At 41.3% G+C, this 21,178-nt stretch overlaps 2 protein-coding genes across 3 annotated transcripts in view; both read right to left on the bottom strand.

Annotated features, from left to right (window-relative positions):
- Positions 1 to 21,178, bottom strand: part of ADGRG6 (adhesion G protein-coupled receptor G6) — a 163,473-nt gene that overhangs the window by 65,652 nt on the left and 76,643 nt on the right. For both annotated transcript variants that reach the window (XM_084827716.1, XM_084827715.1), the window contains exons 5-6: positions 17,178 to 17,246; positions 10,506 to 10,586 (exon numbers count right to left, since the gene is read on the bottom strand). In XM_084827716.1, coding sequence (XP_084683842.1) covers positions 10,506 to 10,586; positions 17,178 to 17,246 — 150 coding nt within the window. The remainder of the gene's footprint in view (positions 1 to 10,505; positions 10,587 to 17,177; positions 17,247 to 21,178) is intronic.
- Positions 6,656 to 10,372, bottom strand: LOC146359604 (uncharacterized). Its single transcript, XM_084829617.1, has 2 exons — positions 10,354 to 10,372; positions 6,656 to 9,840 (listed from the first exon to the last, which is right to left on the bottom strand). Exons 1-2 carry the CDS (start codon positions 10,370 to 10,372, stop codon positions 6,656 to 6,658), a joined length of 3,204 nt encoding a protein of 1,067 aa, XP_084685743.1.

The following is a 21,178-nucleotide window of genomic DNA, read 5'->3' as shown; positions in this document are numbered from 1 at the left end:
GGGAGTTGCAGTGGAAGAGGAGACAAAGGAGACAAAGGCAAAGAGGTAAGTGGGCTGGAGTAAGCCCAGGGGGCTGTCCTTTCTCTTCTGAGTGGCTGTGAGCTCACCAGGTGCTCCTGAGGGCTCCAACTGAATTGAAGGGGGTGGCCTGAGTACTCCCAGCAGCTGTGTGGGCAGGAAGTTTCAGTCTGTTTCCTGCCTTCTAGCTGAGCAGAGCAGAGGAAGCTGCTCCAGCTGGTCTAGGGACTATAGAAGCAAGAAAGCTCCCAGAGAGCGAGTGATCAGAGCGAGCAAACAGGAAAAGCAAACAGGAGTTGGCCAGGGGAGTTCGGCAGGGGTGGTCTCTAACATTTTTTAAAAACATTTTTTAAAATTTATTTTTTCTTGTAACACACACTTCCATACCAGTGGGACTCTGTTTTTAACCTCCAGTGAGTACAGGACCAAGCACAGGCTCCTCTAGAACAATCAGAAAGCTAGACACAAAAAAGGGAAAAGAGACTATGGAAGGACAAGACTCTTCAGTGGTGGTGACCTGCAACGTGTGTGCAATGTTTGTTTTCTTGCTTGAGAACAACATGGCCTACACGTGCAACAAGTGCAAGTTGATCATGCTGCTGGAAGAAAAAGTAAGAGGACTGGAGTGGTGACTGTCGACTCCTTTGAAAAGGGTGATACTCCTTGGAAAAGGGTGACAGGAGCAGAAGAACTAGAAGACACTCTGCACCAGTGGAAGCAGTGGAGCTATGGAACCATTTCCAAGTACTTGAGGATAACACTGGAGAACAGCCTACAGAGGAAGAATTACAGGGGAACCTGCATGAGAGTGAGCAGTCAAGCAGAGGTGATGAAACCAAGGCCTACAACAACAAGAAGAGAAGAGTAGTAGTAGTGGGAGACTCCTTGCTGCGTGGGGTCGAAACCCAAGTATGTTGCGAAGACCCGTGGACTCGCCAGGTATGTTGTCTCCTGGGAGGACAGATTAGAGATGTGACTAAAGGGTTGCCTGCACTCATAAAGCCCACTGACAGGTATCCCTTTCTTCTCATCCATGTGGGAACAAACTATACCGCCAAGCGGAGCTATGAAGAAATCAGGTCAGACTTTGAAACTTTGGGAAGGAAACTCAAGGACTTTGGGGCCCGGATAGTTTTCTCATCCATACTTCCAGTAGTTAGAAGAGGGACAGAAAGGGAAAGAAAAAAACTCCAGGTGAATGACTGGTTATGAAGGTGGTGCCGACGAGAGACATTTAGATTCTGGGACCACAGGCTATACTTCCTGGAAGATGGACTGTTGGCAAGAGACAGGTTGCACCTCACAAAGGCTGGAAGAACTTTATCATGAGGGCTTTAAACTGAATCCTATGGGGCAGGGAGACATAAAGTTGGGGGTAACAATGGACGAAGGCTCATGTACCACAACAGAGAGAACAGCTCTAATAGCGCCCAATAATACTCTTCACAAACATGTAGGAAGAAAGCCAGACTATGAAGCACATAGTCTTCAATGTCTATATACTAATGCCTAGAGTATGGGAAACAAACAGAACAAACTTGAACTCTTAACACAGGAGGGAAATTATGACTTGATAGGTGTAACTGAGACTTGGTAGGATGACGCCCATGACTGGAATACAGCAACTGAAGGATATAACTTGTTCAAAAAGAACAGGAAGAACAGAAAGGGAGGTGGAGTTGCACTATATGTTAAAAATACATATCTCTGCACAGAAATACAGGAGGATGCGCTTGGTAGCCCCATCAAGAGCATCTGGGTTAAAATAAATGCAGCAAAGAATAAAAGGAACATGGTGGTCGGAGTCTACTACCGGCCACCCAATCAACGAGAAGACGAGGATGAAACTTTTGAAAAGCAAATAGCCTATGTTTCCAGGAAGCAAAACGTAGTGGTAACGAGGGACTTCAATTTCCCCAATACTTGTTTGTACTGGACCACAACTCCCATCATCCCTCACCACTGACCATACTGGCTGGGGCTCATGGGAGTTGCCGTCCAACAACATCTGGAGGGCCACACATTCCCCATTTCTGATACACATGAACAAAACAAATTCTGTAAAACATGGCCCCTCCAAGAAATTCCTCACTTGTTTTGCAGATAACTTCCCCCTACAGAAAGCAGAGGAAGGAACTAGAGGATCGGCTATCCTTGACTTGATCCTAACCAACAGAGATGACTTAATGGATAAAGTAGCAGTTACAGGAACTCTGGGGGAAAGTGACCATGTTATACTTGAGTTCTTGGTTCTAAAGGAAGCAAAAGCCAAGTGTAGTCAAACACATACCCTGGATTTTAGGAAAGCTGGTTTTAATAAACTCAGAACAATAATAAGTAAGGTTCCATGGCAAGCGACTCTAATGAGAAAGGGAGTCCAAGATGGGCCAAGCTACAAAGGAAGAGTACAGGCAGGTAGCACAGAATTGCAGGGGTGGCATCAAGAAGGCTAAAGCTGAGAATGAGCTGAGGTTAGCGAGGGATGTTAACGCAACAAAAAGGCTTTCTTCAGATACCGGCATAATAAAAGACAGAGGAAAGAAATGGTGGTTCAACTATTAAATAAGGATGGCAAAATTATAACAGATGACAAAGAAAAGGCAGAGCTGCTAAATTCCTACTTTGGCTCAGTCCTCTCCCAAAAGAGGGTCTATGACCCCCCTGGCAAAGGCGAAGTACAGGCTGAAGAGGCAGGATTGCAGCTTGGGATTGATAGGCATATGGTCAAGGAACACCTAATTCCTTTGAATGAGTTCAAATCTCCAAGGCCAGATGAACTGCATCCTAAAGTAATAAAGGAACTGGCAGAAGAACTCTCAGAACTACTGTCTATTATCTTTGAGAAATCATGGAGGATGGGTGAAGTGCCAGATGACAGGAGGAGGGCTAATGTTGTCCCTATCTTCAAAAAGGGTAAAAAGGAGGAACCTGGGAACTACAGACCAGTCAGTCTGACATCAATCCCTGGGAAAATTCTGGAGCAGATTATAGAGCAATCAGTCTGTAAGCGCCTTGAAAACAATGCCGTGATTACTCGAAGCCAACATAGATTTGTCAAGAACAAATCCTGCCAGACGAATCTGATCTCATTTTTTGATCAGGTCACCACCCTTGTGGACTGTGAGAATGCTGTGGACATCATATACCTCGACTTCAGCAAAGCTTTCGACATAGTGCCCCATGATATCCTGATGAGCAAACTAGCTCAAAGTGGGCTAGATGAAACAACTATCAGGTGCATCTACAGTTGGCTACAGAATTGGACTCAAAGAGTGCTTATCAATTGGATCTTCTCAAACTGGGGAGAGGTAACAAGCGGGGTACCGCAGGGCTCAGTCCTGGGCCCAGTGCTCTTCAACATTTGTATTAATGACTTGGAGGAGGAGGAGGAGCAGGGAATGCTGATAAAATTTGCAGATGACACAAAATTGGGTGGGATAGCTAATATCTGGGAAGACAGAAACAAAAAGTGATCTTGATAGACTGGAGCGATGGGCAGAAAAAAGAATGAAATTTAATAGGGATAAATGCCACGTTCTGCACCTGGGAAAAAGAAACCAAATGCACAGTTACAAGATGGGGGATACTTGGCTAAACAACACTACAAGCGAGAAGGATCTTGGAATTGTTGTCGATCACAAGCTGAATATGAGCCAACAATGTGATGTGGCTGCAAAAAAGGCAAATGCTATTTTGGCCTGCATTATAGAAGCATAGCTTCCAAATCCCGGGAAGTACTGTTTCCCTCTACTCAGCACTGGTTAGGCCTCATCTTGAGTAATGTGTCCAGTTCTGGGCACCTCTCTTTAAGAAGGATGCAGACAAGCTGGAGAGGGTTCAGGGGAGGGCAACAAAGATGATCAGGGGACTGGAAACAAAGTCCTATGGAGAGAGACTGAAAGAACTGGGCACGTTTAGTCTTGAGAAGAGAAGACTGAGGGGAGATATGATAGCGCTCTTCAAGTACTTGAAAGGTTGTCACAGACAGGAAGGCCAGGATCTCTTCTTGATCATCCCAGAATGCAGGACATGGAATAATGGGCTCAAGTTACAGGAAGCCAGATTCCGGCTGAACATCAGGAAAAACTTCCTGACTGTTAGAGCAATACGACAATGGAACCAATTCCCTAGGGAGGTAGTGGGCTCTCCCACACTGGAGGTATTCAAGATGAGGTTGGACAGCCAGCTGTCAGGAATGCTCTGACTTGGATTCCTGCACTGAGCAGGGGGTTGGACTCAATGGTCTTCTAGCCCTCTTCCAACCCTAATATTCTATGATTCCATGATTCTCAGGCATTTGGCAGCATATGCTAGGTCTCTTTGATTGTCTCTGGCTGATTGTTTTAAATTGTTTTAGATATATGTTGTTATTGGGTGTGTTATTTGTTCTATGTCGTTATGTGAATGGTTTTATACTTTATATAATGTATTTTAAGGGGTTTTTAAACTTTTTGTAAACTGCCCAGAGTTTTGGCCAGTTCGGCTACGGGGTGGTATAGAAAAATAATGAATGAATGAAATGCTCTTCTCTACCACAGTGTCTTTCTTAAAATCAAGTAAAATAAGATGTACTTCAAGATTCCGCGATACAATGTGAGTTTCCAGTTTCTCTGAATTTAAGTACAAAACAGCTATGGATGTCAATGAGGATAAATAGCACCCTCAGGACATGATTTTACTGCTAGTTACATTGGCGTATTCAGTTACTGCAGCAGAACCTATGAGTTCCCTTTGATCGTAGCCAGTGTACAGTACTATAAAGGATCATATATATTGGGAAATGTATGGCCATTCAGATATTGCTGGACCACAACTCCCATCATCCCTCACCACTGACCATGCTGGCTGGGGCTCATGGGAGTTGCAGTCCAACAACATCTGGAGGGCCACACATTCCCCATTCCTGATACACATGAACAAAAGTTGCATCAATGATATATCTGTACTTTATTTTCCCTCTCCCCATTCTATGCACACTGAGCTTCATACACCAGTTGTAATAATTGCAGACAGGACCAAATTCAGTTCCAACCAGGAACGCATTTGAACAACATTCGTGGTTTCCCAAAATAATCAGATGGAGAGCAGAAGCTTTTTGCAGCCCTGATAAGCTGTCAGTGAAGAAGGAGTATGGAAGAGACATCCATCACGGCACTATAGCAGATCACCTGGTAGGCCAGAGGGGAATGAATTGGGGAAGGGGCCCATCATGTTGAATCCAGAGTCCTTGCCGCTGTTGCAGTATAACAGCTATATAACAGCTATATAATAGCTGACCTGTCATATGAAAAGCTTCACTTACCATTGCCAAGCTGTTGGTAAGAGAGCAGTCCCAGTGCCTCCCCATAAAAAGATAAACCAGCTGTGCAGACTAATTGCACAGACAGATTCCCTTAATGTGGTTGTTGTGTCCCTACTATTCCAGATCTGTTTGTGAAAATTTGTTTCCATTTATAGATCACTGTCACTGGATTGAATTAAGAGAGTTTGCATTGCAGAACTAAATAGCACTGGTGATGTTCAGTCACACAATGTATGGACTCTTTGGGCAGGAGAGTAGGAGCCCTATGTGATGCATTCACCAATAAGAGTAAAATCCCATTTCCATTTCAGTGAAAAAAAATTGCAATTAATTTAGGTGAAAATACAAAAATACATTTTAAATCAAATCAAATTTAGTATATTATATTAGCTCTAAGATACTATCTATAAAGCAGAGCTAAAGAGTTTGATATGCACCCCACTAGATGGTGAATGAAAACATGTTGAATTGAGGTTAGTATAGAAGACTATAGCTTTCTTGACACCCTCAGGAGACTATAAAATGACAAAATCAAAAAGGTTCAATGTATACAATTCCCCTTTGAAAATTTGTGTATATAGATATTTATTTTAGAAGGATATGTATTGTAAAATGTCCATAGGCAGTCTAAGGTTTTTTAAAACTGTGTTTAAGTATAATTGCTAGGACTTGATTTCTGCTTTTCATGTTGTTGAACGTCTTCCCAATGTTTCAATTAAATCCTGGATATAAATAATGAAATAAAAGTAACCACTGAAAAAACCTGCAGGAGCTCAGTACAGAGATGTATTTATAAAGTAGCATTCATGGATTTCCTAGTCTCTCTCTCTCTTCCCTGAATTCATCAGCAGGATGGAGAACAGGGGAGAAAGGCATATAGAGACTCTCCTTTATAGTGCAGAATACTGGGTCCGGCACCCTGATAGACAGAGGCTGGATGGGGGCGGGGCAGTTCTTACCAGTCTCTTGAACTCATAGAAGAATGATTTACATATGCATTTCCTACCATTTGATCAAACTGTATTTATTTTCTTTAGCTATAAAATTGATGTCAGTGCTGAGTTACACAGACTGAGCAAACAAAAATAATATCCATGGATGGAATCGATAAATGAATGGCATTTGATTGTCATAGTAGTCTCCTCAAAGTTGTTGTGGTTAGTAAATGGGATGGTAGTGATTAGAATCACATACTAAAGATCTATATTTTGATTATTAATCTTTTAAAAATGGTATAAATGCACTCCTAATAAAAGTTCAATTACTTTAAGGTTTATAATGCTATGCATGAATTCTAATCTAGCCTCAGCTATTCTAAATCAACTTCTACAAAATCTAGCAGATGAGGCGATAATTTTTTTTTCTACATCTAGCTTCATGTTTTGACATACTGTGCTTGGTCTCAGGTCCACACGGGCAGCCCCAGTCAATGAATGAGTTACATAAAAAACAAAACAGAAGAGATTTGGGAGAGCTGTTACTAGGGCTCAATGTTGTCTTGGGCATAATACTTTGGTTTGCTTCAGACACCACATTGGTCAGAGGAGTTTCATGAGATGAAATTTCCATTGAGCTTTGAGCTTGCAAGATATGATGATGGAATGTCATTCCAGTCACTGTTTCTGTACTGTTTATTGTATTTTCATCAAAATGGTTAATGGGTTCAACAACTGGAGAGGACTGAACTATCCCATCGGTAACTACCGATTTTTTTGCTGGCTCCAAAAAGGAGGAATAGTTTGCTATTTTTTCATAATCCAAGAAGCCTTCAAAAGATGGAGAAATTGTCCGCATGTACCAATCAGTAGCATAAATATTATTAGGATTTAAAGAGGACAATCCTTTGTTAACAGGACTGTCTGTAGGGTTGTTAGAATGGTGATGTACCTTCCAAATTGATTCTTTTCCAGAAACAGTTGCTTCTGTATTAGAATTAATACTTCTGTGATCCACATCACCATCAACGATTTCTACATAATCTAGCTGAAGAGAGGGGGTAGGTTTGCTTTCTGAATCTTCTGCAGATTGTTGTTCATTGTTAGTTAGATAGCTTTCATTCAGTGGGATTGTTTGTATGTTTAGTTCTTCATTCCATGAATAGTCTGAGCCAGGAGAATTTTGAGCGAGGTTACTTTGAAGACTTTGTGAGATCAAAGGCATTGAAAACTTTAGTGCTGCTGAGTGGCTGCCAAATTGTGCACTTGTTCTGTTTTGGGATCTGTGACTATGAGTATGCAACATTTCCAAAGGTACAGTTCCTGTGACAAGCTTCGACCTCTGTGGATTTTGTTTTCCCAGAAAAACATGGTTCACAAGTGAGTATTCTTTATTTTTTACAGAATCAGATGCACTTGGGAACCGATTAGTTTGTATGTCATTATTTATATTCTGTGGTAGTCCCTCAGCATTTATTAGATGCTGTGATGAAACTGTGCAAGCACCCTCTACACATGAAGTCTCAAAAGATGGTGTTAATATCTTAGTATGATAAGGGAAGGAATTTACTGAATAGCCAAGTGGTGTTTTATCCAACGTTTGCTTCATGGCTAAACTGTCAACATCTTCCACACCCTTAGTGAACCTTTGATATAATATATCAGAAGTATGTATCTGTAAATGCAAGGAAGGCTGAATCACAGGTATTTCCAATGGAGTCAAGGGAAAATGAATTGGAGAGACATCATTTAGGGACATATCTATATTAAAAGGAAGGTCTGTTTTTGTTTCCAACTGTGATGTTCTTTCCATACTTTCTGAAATCCTTGATGAGAGTATTGGAACAACTGAACTAAATGGATCTCCATCTTTTTCTGACACAGAAGTAGAAGTGTTTATTTTTATAGCTCCATAGTCCACTGAACTAGTATCAGGGGTTGTTTGCATTGTGATATCATCTACTTCTGTGGGGGATATGAAAAAGGACACTTTGTCTGTTAGGAAAGAATCTGACTGACTAAATGAAGACCACCAACTTTCTATAGATTCCTTAGAAGACACTAACAGGTCTTGCCCCAAAGTCCAATAATTTCTTGATGAAAATAGACTATTTACATACTGCTGTGGAAGACCTAAGACACCAAGCTTCCAGGACTTAATGCTTTTAGGATCAACAGTAGAAAAAGCAATATCAGTATGTGGATTATCAAGTTTATTGGTTTCTACATGCCCAGATCCAGTAAGCTTATTTGGCTTTGAATTGATATTTTTCAATGGAATTAAAGAAGGAGACATGAAGTTGATGTAAGAAATAAATGTATTCAGTTCGAATTCATCTTCTGGAGATGAGGCCTCCTCCTCTTCCTTTGGATGTTCTAGCTGTTCGGTTAGAGGCCTAAATTTAAATAAGCCACCTTTTAAAGAAGCTGTATTGAAAATTCCTTGATACAAAGATGAAACAGAAATAGTCTGTAGAATTTCTGTACCTCTGCTTCTTGTTTCTGGTAAGACTGTTGATAAACTTTGCAATTCTGTACTGTATTCCACTGGCAGGAGAACTTCTGTTGGCTGGATTATGGGCATAACATCTGGAAACCAGGCTTTCATGTTTTGCAAGGAGCCAGAGGGATTTTCACTCAGTTTAAAAACTTGTTTTTTTAAATGTACTGAATTATAGTCTTTGATGTAATTAAATGTTGTAGGCTGTAATTCGCCAACAATTGGAAAGCCATTCCTAACAGAATCCTCTTGTAGAATTTGCTTAGTTGGCTCCAGGTAGACATTTTCAAGTGACCTTTCTAGCAAGTCCAGCCTTGTTTCGTGAAATAATTCTTTATTAGGAGAAGTTTGGATAGAAAGAGAAAGAAGATTTTCTTCTGAAATGACATGATCGTAAGGTGCAACTTCATTCCATGCACTCAGAGACTGTAAGAAACTGTAAGCATCTCTATATGCAGAAGAGAATGTATAACTCTTAGATGATAATATTAGTTGAGGATTTTTTGTAGGTTCAAAAATTGTATTCTTGTTCACCAGAGAAAGGAATAAAGAATCTGATTTAGGACCTTCTAATTCTGGTGCCCAAGTCAGTATTGGTCCTTCATCAACATTTTCACTCTGTTGAAAAGGAAGTACCATGTTCCTGATATGATCAAGAGGGATAGTCAGTATTTCCCTTAGATTAACACTCTCACTTAGTAAGCCATTTGACTGCCCTGAAACATTATTTAACACTGAGTGCAACATGGAAGAATTATGGTCTATGTTTACTTGTTCTGAAAAAGGACCCAAGATAGTAACTTGAGTTTCCCAAGGAGCAGATGATGTGACCTCAGGTGTTGTCCGGATGAAATAATTGGGTGCATTTTTTCTCTCTGGGCTCTGATCTTCAGATGATGCAGATTTACTGGTATGGAGAACCCTGTGCTTTACAGGCCAAACTATTGGGGTTGAAATAATTCCTATGTTTTTGACGCCTCTTATCCTGGAATCTTCCTGCCCTTGCAGTACTGGCTGAGAGGAATCAGCTGAATTTCTCTTGACTCTGAAGACCACTGTAGCAGGAGCTTTCATTTCCTGCAGGTCTGTATACAGTAAGCCAAACAGTTAATGGATGAAAAAAAATATTGATGAAAACTAACTTCTTCTCCCTCAGACACGGCTCAGAGATTGAATAAGTAAAGAAATTCTCATTTATTTCAGGGGGAACTGCATTGACTTATACCAGGTTTGACTTTACTGTGATGTGCAGACCAAAAACACAAAAGAGGCTTCGAGCACATCATCCTTACTCTGTTCATTGTGAACATCTGCAGTTTCCCACTGACATAAATGATGGCCCTATGATTCTATTGGCTGAGTTATGTACCACCCTGTAAATCTCATCATCACCTGTTTAAGAATAGTTGGAAAATATAAATTATATACATATTTTGAAACCATTAAAAACCAATGTAGCACATACATTTCTTAAAAACACATTTGATGATTAATAAAACAATCAAACCAATATTGTGATAGCAGTCTAAACAGATGATTTCCCCTATATAGGAAATATACTTGATTTCACTTCTCCAAAATTTGCACTAATTTGACACAAATCACTTTCATTGACATTTCGGTAAACCAAAGCAGAATCAGGCCCCTTTATACGACATCTGACTTACATAATGCTAGAAGTATACTTAAAAGACAATAAAATGTCTTAGTTACATTATAAAAAAGAAAAATGGAACATTGAATTTCTTACCATTGTTTTGATTATCGGTTCTGTTAGTATCAGGCATGTTAGTGGTGACAGTGGGTGATGTAGTGGTGGAATTTACAGTGGCTGGTAACAAAGATGAGAAAGAAGTGAACTTGTATGGAACATGAATGTTAATGAAGGGCAAAATGGGAATAATGCATGAAAACAGGAACACAGAGGGAACTGCCTCAAACCGGTGAACAAGTTACATACACACACATTTTTGGGCTACACCTGGGTTCAAATTCTAATGCAGCCATTTTTTTTTTAGCAAGCCTCATTTGCTCACCTGTAAATGGAAGTAACATGGATCTACCCTCATGAGGTTTTGTAGGGATGAACAAGATAAAAATATTTCCTCTTAACTTACCTAAAGAATAAGGTAGGATATAAATCTTACATTCCAGTCCTAACTAAATACATTATTTGAACATGTGCCAAATTTCTCAAAGTGTGTTTTGGTTCAGGATGTAAACAGACAGAATAAATAAGTAAAGCCCAGCCATGTCACCTGTAAAATGTCATTTGCTGAAGTAACAGCTGCAATATCAGCCCTTCTGTGGGTACACAAATTCTGTATCATCCTCTCTTAAGGCCTTTAAACAAGAACATTTGTTTGCAGACAGCATAAAAATAGCCTCCACAGGGCACCCATGTAAGGATCTAATTAAATCCTCTAAGCTCTGTGTAATGAACAGAATTAAAATCATAAAATGGATGTATTTGTAAAGGATACATTTTCAAAGCGTTGCTTGGGATTTCAGTTGTCTAATTCCCACTGGCGTTTAGAAAAACACCACACATAAGATTCAAAAGTTACCATAAAGGAAAAATGTAAAAAGTGATGCAGTTTTGAGACAACACAGCGAAGAAATATTCACAATAGCTTGTCATTTTGGAAGATGAGTGCATGGAGACATTTTCATCAAAGCAACCTAAGATGGTACTATTAACTGTTTTGGCATGTAAAATTCTTAAAGATCAGTTTAATTCAAGAAATTCAAAAAGACAATGGCCTCAAAAACAGAACAATAATGTTCACCGGATTTCTCTATGCACAGTGTGAACAATTAAAATAGTTCTCAATCTAATAAGCGCTTCACTGCAGTGGGATCTGCACAGGAGCTTGGCTGGATGCACTGCCCCAAAGGATTTGGGAAAGTCCTCTCTGCAATGAGTTTCTTTTTCAAAAACGTTGAGACAGGCAGTATTGTTTACTCTGTTTTAAACTTCCTTCTTTTTAATGTTGACAAAGATGTCAAACATAGAAACACAGAAAAAACATAACCGTTCAAAGATAATATTTAGGGTGCAATCCTATGGGGATAGTTGGCCACCTTGGAATTCAGAGGACACCAACTATCCAATGCAGGGTGGGCGGAGCACAGAAGGGATCTTCTCCTCTTTGCTCCGGCCACCCTGCCTTTGTGGCTAGATGGCCGATTTTGGCCGTCTAGCCAGGGCAGCTCGGAGCAATGGGGGAGGCCAGATGGCGCACAGGAAGCGTTGTACCGGTGCTTCTGCCGTCCCCTCCCATCCTCACACCCAGGAAAGCCTCCTTTTCCCCTGCTCTGGGCTGCTCTTCCAAGCAAGGAGCTGGGGACGAACTGTGCCACCTACGAGGTGGCAGGAGAGGGGGTACGGAGGCAGTTTTCTGGCAACTGATGTCAGAGTACTGGCTCCAAGGTCAGTTCCCAGACAATGAAAAATCCTATGGCTGCCTAGCCGCTATAGGACTGCACCCTTCATCACATTAATAATACTTTAAAATGGTTTCTGTTCTTTGTCATCCCTTTCGAATATTTCTTTTCGGGAGGTAGACAAACACTATAATCAAGTATTTGTAAGTGATGCATACTAACAACCCACCAAAAAATGCTGGGATAAAGTTGCTCATTAAATTTATTTATTTATTTATTTATTTCTATACAGCCCAATAGCTGAAGCTCTCTGGGTGGTTTACAACAATTAAAACCATAAAATACAGCAGGATAATGAATAATACAGAAAATCCACTAGGTCTGAACCACAACTGCCCTTCACTGCAGCATTGTCCCATTTCAAGTCAACCCCAGGCCCCTTTGAGTTTGGAGTAGACTTGAAAACAGGACGATCTGGGGAATCCTAGAGTCCTGAATTGGGACCCTAGTGGGCTAGACTAGGCACCTGGACCTGCACGCTGCTCAAGAGTGTAATTTCCTCATGAGGATCATGGAGTTTGTATAGATTTTTGTGCAGAAGATCTTGCATGCTCAGGACAATCATTTTCAACTTGTTACAACCTCCCCTTTCGAAAGGTAACTTTTTGGCTGGTGCTGAGGGGGGCAGGTGCACAGAACGGGAAGTTGTGCAAAATCATTTAATTTTTTCAAACCTTGCCTGGGGAAAAGAAACCCTTGAGATTTTCTGGTCATTCCAAGGGATCATTCAAAAATCCTAAATGGTTTTCAAGGCAAGACAAGAGGTAATAGGCGAGTTTCATCCATCAATAAAGGTTGACAGCATTCATTCCCTTTCCTAGCTCAGTGTAATCTTGCTGTGCTTTGACTATTGAAGCAGAACATTGCTTTCTTATGTATTTGGCTTTTCTTGGCTAAATAGAATGTTCATTTCTCTATGGTATCTCCCTAAAAAGGTAAAAGGTAAAGGTGTTCCCAACCAGTCGTGTCCGACTCTAGGGTGTGGTGCTCATCCCAATTCTAAGCCGAAGAGCCAGCGCTGTCCAAAGACGCTTCCATAATCATGTGGCCGGCATGACTGAACACTGAGGTGCACGGAACACTGTTACCTTTCCCGCCGAAGCGGTACCTATTTATCTACTTGCAATTTCTTGCTTTCTAACTGCTAGGCTGGCAGAAGTTGGGACTGAAGACGGGAGCTCACTCTGTCACGCAGCACTCGGGTCTCGAACTGCTGTCCTGCCGACCTTCCGGTCTGCAGTTCAGCGTCTTAACCACTAAGCCACCGCGGCCCCACCCATGGTATCTCCCTATATCTCTCCTAATAAAATATTGTTGATTCCTTACCCTTGATGATTAGAAATTTCCACTTAAATTAGCACTGCAAAATAAGTCTACCAAAACAAGCTATCACTATTCTAGACTTCTGCCATCTCCTGTTCATGTTTCAGACTGGTACAATCTACAGCATTTTAGACCTATGATCACTTACCTGGGAGTAAGCCCCTTTGAACACAGTGAAATTTACATCTGAGTAAACATGCATAGGAGATTGCTGTAAGAAAGCTGAATAATCAGAATTCAGCACAAATGAATTAACTGTTCAGTGGAGTGTACTGATACGTTGCTATCAGAACAATTTTAAATCAGCTTGATATTTATTTCTTAGCCTCTGGGAGACTAAACAAACCCTCAGCTTGAAAATGAGGCATAAGGCAAGAAGAATTTTGATACATAGAGCTGTATCCAGCATACGATTTGCAGAAAAGTACAAGAGATGATGTTGTTCCACTCGTGGTTGCATGTTCCTCTAGAGCAGTGGTTCTCAACCTTCCTAATGCAGCGACCCTTTAATACAGTTCCTCATGTTGTGGTGACCCCCAACCATAAAATTATTTTCGTTGCTACTTCATAACTGTAATTTTGCTACTGTTATGAATCATAATGTAAATATCTGATATGCAGGATGTATTTTCATTGTTACAAATTGAATATAGTTAAAGCATAGTGATTAATCACAAAACCAATATGTAATTATATATTGTGAAATATTTATTTCTAATTACAAATAAATGAAATTTTGTCTTGAAGCATGGTGTAGCATGGGTAACAGTCTTAATATAACAACCCCAAATTGGGACTGGAGTATTGGACTGGAGAGGAGCAGACAGCATCTACAACTTACATAACCCATCAGATCAGGCATGAACTCAGCTGGTGGAATTCAAGATGGTCAGAAAATAAGACACTTGGGTCGGGAAGTCCAAGAGCCTCCTCCTTGATTAGGTATCTCCCCTCTTGATTAGGGATCTCGACAGGATGAAAGACATCCTCTGTGGTGAAAGAGACTCACCTATCTAGGCCACTTTCCCCAACCTGCTGCCTTCCTGATGTGCTGAACAACAACTCCTAGCATCCCCAGCCTGTTCAGTTGGCCAAGCTGGCTGGGGATGATGGGAGATGCTGTGCAACATTTTGGGAAGGCACCAGATTGGGGAAGGCTAAGCACCTCATCATATTCTCAACACATGGAAAAAGAGACTTTGATTGTTTCTTTATTATTTATTTCATAGATTTATTTATCGCTTATCATATTTTTAAAAAATATCTCTGAGCAGTTAAAGATGTCAGGAGTGGGGGCTTTGGAGAAAGGAGGTGGGGCTTCAGGAGAGAGTGAGCCCACCACAACATCATCCTGCCCCCAGAGGTTGTCCCAGGAGGCAATCCGGCCCCTGGGGCCAGAACAGTTCCCCATCCCTGGACCAGAGTTAATTCCAACTCTGATGGTATGATTTTATCCCTCTGCATCTTTATGTTCTCCTCCCGGTCTTTTCCTTTTCCTTCTCCCTTACTCCCCCACCCCACATCTTGCCATTTGCTTTGTGTCATTGCTCCCTTAAAGAACTGAAAGTTACTATAAAACTTTATAAACTAAAACACACACAGCAGTTGGAGGCAGATGGTCTGATCTCTGGCGCACAACCCACCAGGGCGTTCCCCTGTGTGTGCCCCACACTGAAAGCACTTGCGCTTTCAGTGGGGCTTGTGCAGGAGCATGTCTTGGTGGGTCAGGTCCCATGTTAGCATGAATTTGGTAGCAGGAAGAATTATGTTTGGATTTTCTGCTTCAGGCACCCAAATACCTTGGTCCTGCCCAGGAAGTGAGCCCCGCTGTCAGTTCAGTAGGGGCTTACTCTCAAGTAAGCTTACTCCCACATAAGCACACATTTAATTGCAGCCTTAAAGACACCCATAGCCCACTCACCCCATTTGACTGCCTCTCCAGTGTTCCCTTCCAACAGGGCCATTTTGCACATGCCCAAGACCTTTGCACATGCTCAAGAGGCCCACTCTGCATCTTCTCACAGCTGCAACTCTGCACACGCTCAGAGACACCATTACTCTCTTTATGTAAAAGGTCAAGACAGGGGCGGGAAGCCAGGCAATAACTTCAAAATCCACAGCTGGGCAATTGGGCAACTCTGGATAAAATCCAACAAAAGCCCTTCTTAGAGTAGACCCATTAAAATGAATGGGACTTAAAACCGTCATGACTACCTTGGGGCTGGACTCGATGGCCTTATAGGACCCTTCCTACCCTACTATTCTATGATTCTTTGAACGTCAGTCCCATTCATTTCCATGCGTCTACCTTAAGTAGGGCTTTAGCTGGATTTTACCCAAAGATTTTGGGCTTCTTTTGACGGTTAACCTCGAAGGGTTGGCTCAAGACCGACCTCCTCATCCTCATCCCCATCCCTATCCTCTCTCACCTCCTGGATAGGCCCGTCTCCGGAACTCTTCACATGGTTGAAGGCAAGCCCTGGGCCTGTTGCGGAGCCTGCCCACGAAGCCTGCCACGAAACCCCGCCGGTCCCGTCCAGCACCTGGCGCCCCTCCGAGCTCACCCCGGAGCAGCAGGACACAACAGCAACGCCTTTGTGTAGCGAAGAGACGAGAGCGAGGCAAGACGGGAGCGGGGTGGCGAGGGAGAGAGAAGCCAGCGGGGCGGGCAGAAAAGCCCCCTCGGGAGCAGCAGCTCGCCGTTGGCCTGACACCTCCTCCACTTACCATCGGAGCTGAGCGTATCGTAAGCGTTGCGCTGGCGAGACGCGCAGCGCGCCCCGTCGGAGCCACCGGGCTCACTGTAATCCACCCAGCTAAGCCCTTCCAAGTTGTCGTAGTGATGTTCTAAGGCGACCCCTGTGAAAGGGTTGTTCGACCCCCAAAGGGGTCGCGACCCACAGGTTGAGAACCGCTGCTCTAGAGGTTGCACAAGCCAACACCTAGTGGAACTATATCATAATGAACTATGAAAATCCTTGTGAAATGAAGAATTGGATTTGTCACTCCTGCAAGGATGAAATGAAGTTTCCACAAGGAGTATAACCTTTGTACCAGCAGAATATGGGTACAATTCATATATATTACTTGACATGCAAATAACCACAGATTTTCTTCTTTCCTCTGAGAAAGGAGCTAATCCTAATACTGAAAAATCTATGCATTTTTTATATATTACAGATGATAAAACATGATTCAAGAGATAATGAAGGACCCAAATCACATCAAAAGGGGGTATCGGCCTTTTCCCTGCACACTTCTCTTTCACTCTCCTACTGTACAGCCAGAGTCCAGAACACCCTTAAGAAGAAGAGGGTTGACCTGCAGACAACCCTTTCTGTGCCTGAATGAAAAATATGTTTTTGAAATATGTAACAGCAGGAAATGAGATGAAGGAATAAATGAAGCTAGTGCCTTTTTCTATAGATTCTGCTGGCTAGGTTTTAGAATAAAATAAGACTATAGAAAGGGTGAGTTATTACATTCTTTCCACATATGGTACATACAGTATAGCCACCCACGTGATGAGGCTACAACATTCTTCTCCCTGATTATTTTCCATTTAGACCTTAGTCTTAAAATGTATAATGATTTAATAATAAAAAAATACAGCAATATATTCTGAAGCTGCAGAATGGTGTTGGTTTCTTACCTTGACAAAGGCTTCCTAGGTGTGCACAGCTAGTTGGTTCAATTGTAGGAATGGGAACAAAATATGAACCTTTTAAAAAAAAGGAAAGACAGACCATAAACAACACTTGCTTTTATCAAGAAACTGTTACCTAGTGAGGTGGCTAAAGAAAAGTTGTTTATAAAATACTTACATGAATACAATTACAGACAGCTAGTCTAATGAAGCTAATTTATTGAGAATGGCTCACAAATATATAAGCATCAATGCAGCCTCTGAAGTATTCCAGACATCTTCTCCTATTAACCCAGCAAAGGTGGGAGACTAGCCTGGAGGTGTTTATGACTTTCAAAGTATCAGATGCATGAAAATAAACACAAAAGCTTGCCAGCCTAACATTGTATTTATGATCTCTATGCAAAAGGATAAGGTGGCACATTTCCTTACTCCAGGGACACAGCTATACTGATGGTTCACTGTTTTTAAACAGCCAAAGGATAACGTACATGGGGTAGTAGTGCATAGCCTTCATGAAATTGGGCAAAAGTCAAAGGTTCATGAAGTGATGGGTAACTGATGCAAGGGAGAGAGTAGCTCCAGAGGGTAGATACAGTGGGGCAAGGGCATTCAGTATCTAAAACATCTAAATAAAAAAAGCAAAACTCGTTAAAGCTGACTCTTCATGCATCACACATTTAATGGCAGTTGTGATGAAATGGATGCTATGGAATAGCAATGGAAATCCTTCAGAAAGGTTAGTAAAGGGTTGAATCCAGAGATCCTGTGAGTGGAGTTCCATTCATGGAACCTCCAACCCACTGATTCCCCCTTCTACCTTCACCCCCCTATTCCTCAGAAGGTTGAAGGGCTTTCCAGAACAATGTGGGAGCTGGTGCAGGATGCTTGTGAAATCAGCAAACATCACCTCTCCCATACTTACTGTGACAGGCCCTGCTGGATCACCAGCTCTTCCACCAATTGAAAGGGCCATTCCACAAGTACTCTTGGATGCTCTGGATCCAAGCCTTCGTTTTTTTCTCTTTTTTAACAGACATTATATGATATTCTTACAAGTGCTGTCTGCTTGACTCTGACTTTCAAGTCTCATTTATTTTTAAAACATATATGGATCTTTTCCCCCCTTGACATTTCTTGAAGAAAACTCATAAATACCAAACTGATTCCCAACTGAGCAAGGGGAGTTTGCGCACTACTAAGGGAAATTAAAATGATCAAAGGTAGTTGGAGCATCTTCCTGTGAAGAAAGGCAGAGTGTTTGGGATCATTTAATTTCGAACTAATTTAGAAAAGATGACTAAGTGGAACATGATAGAAGTTTATAAAATTATGAAAAATAGAGAGAGTAGTGGATTGAAATTTTCCTTCCTCTTCCATAATAGACTCTGAGTCACCTAATGAACATGAACAACAATAGGCTTAAATGCTACAAAACGAAGGAGTATTTCACACAACTGAAAAGCCAATGTGGTATAATAGTTAGCATAGCCTAGTAGTTAGAGTTGTTAGATAAGGACTGGGAAGAGCCAGGTTCAAATCACCACTCAGCCATTAAGCTCACTGGATGACCTTGGGCCAGTCACTGTCTCTTAGCCTAACTTACCTTACATGGTTGTTTTAAAAATATAATGGTTGGTGGGATGGGAGGACATATACACCACCTTGAGCTTATTGGAAGAAAAGTGGTGTATAAATGTAATATGCAAACAAACAAAACATATAGTTACTTATGGAATTCTCTATCAGAGGATTATTGATGGTGACCAGTTTAAATGCCTTTAAAAAGGGCGGGAAGAGTGAAAACTCCATGTTCAGAAGTGGAACACCTTTGAATTCCAAACACTTGGGACATGCAGTGGGAGAGGACTGCTCTTTTCATCCCATTTGTGGGTATCTGACTGATTACTGCTGGAAATGGGATGCTTGCTTAAATTGCCTGCCTCCACCAGGAGGTGCACTTATTTGTGCATGCTCTCTCCCTCTTTCTCGTTCCCTAATATCTGTTTATTTACAACTACATTACAGATTGAACAGTGGGATCAAGCAAGCACTCTGGCAGTGCTAGTCTTCAAAACAACATCAGTTCGACCAAAATCAAACAGACAGTCCTTTCTACTCGCTTCTCCTTCTAGCCTGCTACAAAAGTCACACTTCTGTATCCTTTGCAGGGTACTTTTTAACTGGCAGGAGACACAAAGGCAGCATCAAAAACAGAAAGGTCAATAATGTAAGGAGACCCAAAACTAACACCAGAAAGTAGCAGCCTACCAATTAAAGGTTGACCAACATGCTATAAATTAGGCTAAATCAGCCCATTGACAGTTAACAGATTATTTATTGACATTCTTTTCTAGATCTGTGCTATAAATACCAGGTCCACATTGACTGTATTTTCCCCTTATTCTCACTGTTTATTACGGTCCTCCTAATAATTCTGTTGTTTTGATTAACTGAGTTCGTATATTCTTTCTAGCATAAACCGCAGTATGATCCTTTGCTGTAAACCCACTCAATGTCTCACCATAAAACCTAGCAATTCTTTTGATGATATTAAGGATGAAAACAGCTACAATCCTTTCTTCCTTTCTTTTTGACATTTATATACCTTTTCAACAAGAGGTAGGGGGAAAGCATTAGAAACAAGTGCAAGGTGCAATTCCAGCAAATGATAGAATTAAAGTCAGTTCAATTATATTCCCATTGACTGGGTAAATGTACATTTACACCATGACAAAAAGACTAAGGCTGCAGTGCTTCACAGTGTATTGGATACACACTTACTCAGAAGTATGCCCCACTGAACTTACTTCTGACTAGACATATATAGTATTACTTTAGAATAGTTTGTCATGGAGCTAATAAAACTAAAGAGAACCCTTGATCTAACACTAAATGGTGCCATAATCTGATTAGAGATTTATATACCACCAACCCACTTGAAAACAGTGATCATAACATTATCAAAATCAACATGTAACTAAGCGGAAAATTGCCCCCAAACCCTAACACAATCACATTTCATTCTTATAAGAAGGATTTCTCAAATATGAGGGGATTAAACGAAGGGAGGTTGAAGTGGTTAGTCAAATACATACAGGAAATTTTGAGATTATTGTTTTAAAAACCTATAAATGAAAACTCAGATATAATGAATGCTTTATATTTGAGTGTGGGTGGGGGGTATAGAGGCAAGGCAGTCACCTTTAAAATTCCTTTAGTAACCTATATTACTAAATAATATAGTAAAGTAAACCTATAAGTATTGTTATGTCTGTTAACTGGCCATTCCTTTCTTAGGCAGATTGCTTGCTAATCATAAATACCAAACTGATTCCCAACTGAGCAAGGGGAGTTTGCGCACTACTAAGGGAAATTAAAATGATCAAAGGTTGTTGGAGCACCCACAATGATTAGCTGATAAAACTATTAGGAGATAACTGGGAAATCTATCTCTGTTTTTTAATGAAATACCCATTTGCACTTGGGGAAAGTGACATCTCCACTGAACGAGGCAGCTGGTGCATGCTGCCTGTTTGCTCCTCCTGCAAGTGGCAGTGGCAGTGGCTAAACAATCCAAGGAAACACTCCGCCCCAGGTTGTTTTGTGTTGCATTTAAACCTGGACCTCTGGCTTGTCTCTCCCCACAAAAGTCAGAAAAAGAACCCATGGTTCACCCCATATGCACCGATGGAAAAAAGGAAGTAAAAGTTCCCCATCATTGCTACTATTATTGCCAATACATTTGAAGAGAAAAAGAAAATGGGTGGCACTAGAAGAGCTTGTGTCAGGATGAGTCTTTTATGAACAGGGCCTGAACATCTGTACAGTTTGGGCCTTATTTATAATAATGACCTTAGGGATGGAACCTTGGAGTTCATCTTATTGATCCCCCCATTTCTGAGTCTTGGGTTGCAAGACCAGCTTTGATAACTCCCCTGAAATTCTCTGGTTGGGCACAGAGGGAGAGAGGAAATCAAAACACCCATTGAATATGTGAAGCTCAC

Source organism: Heloderma suspectum, chromosome 1 (genome assembly GCF_057233095.1).
Source record: "Heloderma suspectum isolate Gila_16-S chromosome 1, 16-S_ref, whole genome shotgun sequence".
Taxonomy (NCBI): domain Eukaryota; kingdom Metazoa; phylum Chordata; class Lepidosauria; order Squamata; family Helodermatidae; genus Heloderma; species Heloderma suspectum.
Note: the sequence above shows the minus strand (reverse complement) of the source record. Positions and strands in the feature narration are given on the sequence as shown.